Genomic DNA, 7,879 nt, shown 5'->3' with positions numbered 1-7,879 from the left:
CTGGTGACCGTCTATAAACTCACTAGGGGGGACCAGAAGGGTTTGGGGGAGACGCTGTTTCCCCTAGCGCCCGCTGGCATAACAAGGAGTAATGGGCACAAGTTGATGGAGAGGAGGTATAGATTGGACATCCGCAAAAACTACTTCACAGTTAGGGCGGCTAGGAGCTGGAACCAACTTCCAACGGAAGTGGTGCTGGCCCCTACCCTGGGGGTCTTTAAGAAGAGGCTGGATGCCTACCTGGCTGGACTCATTTGAGTCCCGTTTTTGTTTTGGGGTTTTGTTGTCCTCCCGCCCTGGCGGGGGGTCGGGCTAGAAGATCTACTTAGGTCCCTTCCGACCCTAAATCTATGAAACTATGAAACTATGAAAACCATGGGGTCCAGAGAATCAATCAAGACTGTGTCCAAGAGGACTTAAAGGCAGCCTCCCTATTAATCATTCCATCAAAGATGTGGCGGGCAAGAATAGAGGGTGCCCATCTGGCCAACTTGGCATGGTAAAGGGGCCTTAGGGAGATCACGGCCATCCTTCAGGACCCCATCCCATGACAAAGACAAGAAAAATTTTGGCCTACTCTGACTTTCCACTGTGTAGCTCTTTAAAATAAGGTCTTTTATATTAAACAGACAAGAAATTAATATTGCTTATTTACCTGGGCAGGAACTTCAGTTGCACACTGAAGGATGACTGGGCTTGAATGTAACCTGTTTTCGGAAGCAGCTCCATGTATTTACTCAGTTCTTTGCATACTTCAAACTTCAAGCGCAATGCAGTTTTTGCTCTGTAAACAGATCAGAAGGCCCTGAGTACTTCTGTAATGTATCCACTCCAAGTTCAAATATGTTTGTCTCAGTTTTATTCATCTACTATGTTTTGCCTTTTTCCCCTTTTGACTCAGTTGTGTATTTTTAGAGTTATTCTGGGTCCAATTCCAATTTTTAGAGTTATTCTTGGTCCAATTCTATGTCAGACCCTGAACTGTTAAAGAAAACTCGCACAGTTGTATTGACTCTCAAAGTGCAGTACTTCCAAAATCTTATGTTCTATTTTTGCGTTTCCCCAGCTGCACTGGAAGTGAAATGTTCTGTAGATAGATGTTTAAAAGTGACTTTGAAACAGTGATACATCAGCAGAGCGGACTGAAGATCAAAGCTGATGTGTTACAGAATGCCAACTAGTTGTTACACATTAAACCTTTGTTAATCAACTGCTCCAGGAATTCAAGCCATCTAGCTGAGTTGGTAGTTGGCCACTAAATGGTCTGGGCTGCAGCAGGGAATCCACTCAGATGGAGTAGCCCCACTGTAAGACTGACTCTAAACCTTGTTAGGCCACTGCAATCCCAGACAGGGCAAGATTAAATAAAAGTAACCAAGCATTAACTCTGTCATTAACAGAGGAAAGAAACTGCAGCAATCACCATGGTATCTAGCTATGGTTTCACATGCTGGCAAGTGCAAAATGCCATAGTTTATGCTAGGGAAATAAGAGGAATTACCCCAAAAGTGGATGGTGCACAGAAATAAAACAACAAACAGCTATTTGGTGAATTCTGATGGCCTGATTTGTTCAAGTAATCTAAAGATGCTTTAGAATTCAGTGGCTGGCACCTAGTGAAATATAAATAGAAAGGAAAAATACTCTAATTGCATTAGAGAGCAAGGGATTTTTTTATACCAGGAACTGCAGTGATAAAAAGAAATCATATCTATAGGGTGTGTTCCATGAACTATGGTGAACTGTGACTAAAAAACAGGAGTTGACATATCTGTTGTAACTAGGGCTGTCAAACGATTTTAAAAAATTGATCGCAATTAGCTGTGCAATTAAAAAAAATAGTTGCAGTTAATCACAATTTTAATTGCACAGATAAAAACTCAAAATGATGAGAAGAAAAACTGAAATTACGCAAAATTATGCAGGTACTTTGTATGGTTGGGGGGTAAGTGTGGGGTGTGTGTGGGATTTTGTAAAGGTGTGGGGGGCTGTGAGCATGTGTGAGATTCAACACTGACAAGTGCAAGGTGATGCACCTGGGGAGGAAGAATCAGTAGCATACCTACAGGCTGGGGCACTCCCTTCTCATCAGTGCAGAGGCAGAAAATGATCTTGGAGTCATTATTGATGCCAAAATGAACATGGGCCGGCAGTGTGGGGATGCAGTCAGGAAGGCCAATGATACCTTGTCATGCATCCACAGGTGCATCTCAAGCAGGTCCAAGGAGGTGATCCTTCCCCTCTATGCAGCACTGGTCAGGCCGCAGCTGGAGTACTGCGTCCAGTTCTGGCGCCGCACTTCAGGAGGGACGTGGACAGCATGGAGAGGGTCCAGAGGAGGGCCACTTGCATGGTTGGGGGCAGCAGGGCAGGCCCTACGAGGAGAAGCTAAGGGACCTGAACCTGTTCAGCCTCCACAAGAGAAGGCTGAGGGGGGATCTAGCAGCCATTTACAAACTAGTCGGGGGGACCAGCAGGCATTGGGGGAGTCCTTGTTCCCCCGAGCACTGCCAGGAGTGACCAGGAATAACGGTCACAAGCTGGCAGAGGGTAGATTCAGACTAGACATCAGGAGGCGCGACTTCACTGTCAGGGTGGCCAGGATCTGGAACCAACTTCCAAGAGAAGTGGTGCTGGCTCCTACCCTGGGGGACTTTAAGAGGAGGCTAGATGAACACCTCGCTGGGGTCATTTGACTCTTTCCTGCCATGGCAGGGGGTCGCACTAGATGATCTGCTCAGGTCCCTTCTGTCCCTATCAACTATGAAACTATGATTTGGAGCCTGGGGAGGGGGTTCCTGTATGCCCTGGCAGGATGTGGGGTACTGTGGGTCAGGAGTGAGGGGCAGCAGCAGGGCCGGGGGGGCTGTGGCTTGGGAGTACAAACAGGTACACACAGGCACACAAACAAAGACACACACACATACTGCCCAGTGGATAAGTCTGTAGAGGGGAAGGAGCATGCAGGGAGGTAAGAGATGGCGGGGAGCAGACTGAGGTCCCCACTGTGAGGGAGGGAGTGGGGCAGGGGTAGAGGCTTGGTGAATGTGGCCCTGGGGCTGAGGCAAGTCGTGGGACAGGGCTGTGGTCCATGTATGGGGGAAGCGCAGCTCCCACCACTGCGTACACCCCCAGGGGAGGCACGCGGGGCATGTGCCCCCCAGATTTGTGCATGGGGTGGAGGTGGGCTGTGTGCTGTGGGCTCAGGGCTCTGTGCCCCATCATGCGTGTGGCTTCTGGGGCAAATGCAGCATGGCACAGAGAGTCCCCAGCCACAGCCCGCCTCCGCCCTGCACACAAATCTGGGGGGCACATGCCCCTCTGTCCCATGACTCACCCCAGTCACTCCAGCTCCTGCCTCACTCCCTCCCTCCCTCACTGTGGGCACCTTGATCTGCACCCCCCACCTTTTCCGTCCCCCATGCTCCTCTCCCCTACAGACATACCTGCTGGGCAGTGCTCTACATGCCACCAGGGTGTGTTCCTGGCCATGTGCAGGCTATGGCTGCTCGTCTGTGACTATGTCTGTGCACACCCCTTCCCCCCACACTGCAGCAGCTTGGAGCCTGTGCCTGGGCTGCCCTGCATTCCTCTGCTCTGCCACTGCTGCCCTGCTGGGTGGCTCAGAGGCAACAGTGATGGCACTGGAGCAGAGCCCGGGCATGGGCTCCAAAATCACATGTGTGATTAATGCGTTAAAAAAAAATAATGTGAACACCAATTAATGTGTTAATCGTGCATGTTAACTGCGATTAATTGACAGCCCTATTTGTAACCTATCGTTCATCCCTTCCAAAGAAGGAATTCTGTAGGGCTAGAGGTTATGTTGATGAAAAAGTGATATTGCCCATCATGTTGCTAATCTTTTATCAATATGCACCTGCAGGTGGCACGCAGGAAGCTAAGAAAATGTTTTGTTAGGCTAGTGATTTCAAACAGGTACTGCAGTACCCTGGGGTGCCTTATGATTTTTTCAAGGGTGCTGTGTGCACAATGTCAGCACTGTTAGGTGTTGCACACATGATTCATATAATAAACCCAGAGATTTCAAATAGAAATCCATCCTATTAAAAACATTCTGACTTGTTGAGATGTTGTTCCAAGTTCTTTGCAACAGACAAATTGCCCTATTATTTTTCCATAATGAAAAAAGAGTGAAAACTAAGACCTAACACTTTTCAAGGGGTACCTTGAGACAAATGAGGGGTGCCTCAAATATAAAAAGGTTGAAAACCACTGGCTCAGCCATCATTTTCTGGGGCAATGTATTTCAAATAGAGAGGATAAGTTAGGGCCCCAATTCTCTTATGGTGCTGAGGACAGTCTCCAATGTATTAAGGATGTTTAACTCAGTTGGATTTTGAAGAGGCACAGCATTTGTAGGATTGTTCTCATTGGCTTGGTTATGTTCTGGACTAAGTTACTTGACAGCTCCTTCCTCTAGGAACACCTAAAACCTGGTATTTGCACTGGCAGAGCAAACCAGTTTGATTTGACAAGTTATTCTGCCCTGCACTTATCTTGTCCCTGGGTGTAGGTTATCTAAACTAAGTAAAATCTCTTACATAACTCATGCTTGTCAAATTTGTAAGCTGAATTTCTGAGATAACAGCTTTCATTTCTTTCCAACTGCAAAAAATCTCAGCGGTGTCTAATTCTGGTAAGAGGTTTAGAATATATGTCTTCTAACAGAAATAGTAAAAAAACAACAATCCTGTTAGCATGCACTTAAATAGAACCTAAACTAAAGGGATTGTTAAAATAGGAACATTCAGCATGTAGCTGCCAGTAAGTGCGTTAGATAGACAGAAGAAAACCAGTACCTGCAAGTCAATTAACAGAGTGGCTCATATAGCTATTCTCAAAAAAAAAAAAAAAAAAGGGTTTAAAAAAAAAAGAAAATTCAAGATTGTCCCTGCCAGTAAGTCCGTTAGATAGACAGAAGAAAACCAGTACCTGCAAGTCAATTAACAGAGTGGCTCATATAGCTATTCTCAAAAAAAAAAAAAAAAAAGAACTATTACCTGGGTCTCTAGAATATTAATAAAACCAGAGCACTGAAGATACAAACAGACATTGCTTTTGTTGCAGCATCAGCTGTGTTGGGATGTGACCTAACAAAGGTGATCTGACTGATCAGCAGAAACGGATGTTGCTGGAGCCACTGTCCCACAGGGTAAGGTCCCTCCCTACTGCTCCTGGGGCCCAATCCTGTGGGACAACAGCCCCAGGTGCTGTGCCCTGACATGAGGCATCCTTCTGCAAGTGGGGAAAACAAGCTGAAAAAATATATTCCTGCAAGGGAATTCCCATTGCGTGCAATAAGTGAACAGATGTCCTCCCCTATAAAGCATCACAAACTGTGACTATATTTGGTTGCACAAACATTTTGAGGCACCTGAAGCATGCCAAGGAGCAAGGACATCTGTTCACTTGAACCTTGTGCTGCCACCAACATTTTTTATGGCATCTGTTTGCACCCTATATGGTTGCTAAAAGACCTAGCAAGGAAAAAGTGGCCTGAAGCTGTCTTCCAGTGCTGACATGCCTCTCAGACTAACTCCAGGTGAAAGCCATAGGAAGAACACCACCAAGACGTATCACAAGAAGCCTCTGGTGTACAAATGAAAGACGTTAAACATTCTGACCTCCCTAAAACTTAGCATGTAAATTTAGAGCTCGTGAAATCTGCTGAGTTGCCAGCACTAGCAACTGAAGCTTTTCACGTGTGGAATGGGTACAGTACAGACAAGGGCAGTGCAGTTTTCCCCTCACTGCCCAACCAGGGTACCTTGCCTCAAAGGTGCTGGAACTGAAAAATGATGACATAGTTCAGTCAGTAGAGATGACAACTAAGGTAGCTGTCTATTTGTGCGCCGTGGCTGCATGTCCATTAAGGACTGAAGGGAGAAGCAATGGCATAACAAGCAGAGTTGGTACCCTGGGCAAACAATGAGAGTAAGCAGTAGGGGGCACTATTGTGCGAGCAGGGGGTGGGGGCAAGGGAAGGGACGGGGAGGGCGCAACAATCTTACCCCTCCGGAGGACTCCTAAACAGTCCCTGGCTAAGCTGCTGCTGCTACTGCTGCTGCCTCATACACTGCCAACCATGGCTGTTGTTCTAAAAGCAACAGCAGCAGCAGCCAGGGACTGTTTTGGAGTTCTTAGCAGGGGTAAACAGTGGAGCTGCTCCTACTGCTGGGGCAGGAACTTCACGGGGGCAGAGGGGGAAATTGTGGCATCCCTCATAACATGGTACCCAGGGTGGGTGCCCCTCTTGCCCACCCCTAGTTATGTTACTAAGAAAAAGACTGGAAAAAAAAATCAGCAGAAGATACTACAGAATGAATTAAATTGAAATCTGTATATTCAGGGCGGGAGCAAGAAGATTCTGAAGTTCTGATTACAGTCTAATGGTGTTTTATTTAACAAGATTAAGAGAGTACCAAGTGATCACTGGGGCTGCTGACAGATGTTCAGTTAAAGGTGTGATGGGATCTGATACCCAATCCCAATAATAGTGCTTTCTGCCATGCCATGTGTATGGCAAGAGGTGTTATAATTTGAACTAGCGATCAGATGCCAATTGCACCCTATTTCCAGGGCAGAGGGAGCCCAGAATCATGATCCTGCACTTCCTCTGCACCGGCAAGTAGTAAGGCAAGGGCCCAGTGCTCCTGAGGCTGGGAGCACCAGTCATCAGATCGGCTTTCCCAGCCATAGAAGTGCACTGAAGTCCTTTGCTTGAAGGGCTTTGATATGTTCCCTTGACCAAGAGTGCTGATCAGCTGACTGCTATTCCCAGCCACAGGATCATGCCAGAGCCCTTTAAGGCTCTCATGCACCCCAGGCTGGGTGAACTTTTCAGCTGATTGGCACTGGTCATATGTTCAATTTAAGAGGTGCAATGGGAACCAGCCATGAAGTTATTGCAAATATTTTTGTGTATATTTTTATATTTTATATATTTTTATGGCACCATTAATCATATGAACAAGTAGTGGGATTACTGCTTAAGACATAATTAATTTAATCATACTTTAAGTGTAACGGCTGCCAAAGGCCTGTTATTTAATATCTCTAAATATGATTGTAAGAATTTGGGGAATCTGTCTGTACACAGTTTATGGATTCTGTTCAATACTGGGGATTCTTTCTGTAAATCTGTGTCAAACAGCTAACTCTATTTGATTGCAAAGTTTGTTTTCTTCTCTGCCATCTGCCATCAGTTCCCTCCATACTGAGCTAAAGCCAACCAGAAATCAGTTAAAAATATTATTGCTTTGTCTAGATCTGAATAGTGCTTATACTACAGCAGTGCTGCTCAACCTTTTTGCCTGGTGGGCTGGACTGGCAGTGCCCAGCTCATCCATACGCTGGACCCAGCTGGTGTTCCCATCCTGGTGCCTGGGCAGGCACAGTGGGCACCATTTGGCCACATGAAGGGAGGCAGTGGGCAGGCTGGCCCCAATGCAGCCCCTCAGGGGAAAAGAGTTTGCCCTTGCCCTGTGAAGAGGAAAGGGGATGTGGCTATCTCTGGGAGCTCCACCAGGCTTGAGAAAATGATGTTTGACATTTTTACTTCTCACTCAAGTGACTTCTTATGATACCATTATTTTGTTAGATTAAAAAAACCCCAAACCAATCACAAATGTTTTACTGAGTAACTCACCTGCTTTGAATGACAATACAGTCCTGATATAGTCTGTCATACATACAAATCTTTAGATCAACATTTGGATTTGTTACCCAAACTGGCACATCAACAGAAACACCAATGGCAGTAAAGAACAGCTGCATATAAAAAAAAAAAAGAGAGAATTTTACCTGCCCATAGTATCAATGCATTTCAGTGACTGATTTACACTTTACTCTTTCT

General features: G+C 46.1%; 1 protein-coding gene across 1 annotated transcript in view; it reads right to left on the bottom strand.

Moving 5' to 3' along the window:
- The window catches only part of CFAP74 (cilia and flagella associated protein 74), a 135,645-nt gene that overhangs the window by 39,939 nt on the left and 87,827 nt on the right, over window positions 1-7,879 (bottom strand). Inside the window, exons 20-21 of the mRNA XM_019511690.1 lie at window positions 7,673-7,794; window positions 656-784 (exon numbers count right to left, since the gene is read on the bottom strand). Coding sequence (XP_019367235.1) covers window positions 656-784; window positions 7,673-7,794 — 251 coding nt within the window. The remainder of the gene's footprint in view (window positions 1-655; window positions 785-7,672; window positions 7,795-7,879) is intronic.

This window comes from Gavialis gangeticus, unplaced genomic scaffold (genome assembly GCF_001723915.1).
Source record: "Gavialis gangeticus isolate Ggan-Ray unplaced genomic scaffold, GavGan_comp1, whole genome shotgun sequence".
Lineage (NCBI taxonomy): Eukaryota > Metazoa > Chordata > Crocodylia > Gavialidae > Gavialis > Gavialis gangeticus.
Note: the sequence above shows the minus strand (reverse complement) of the source record. Positions and strands in the feature narration are given on the sequence as shown.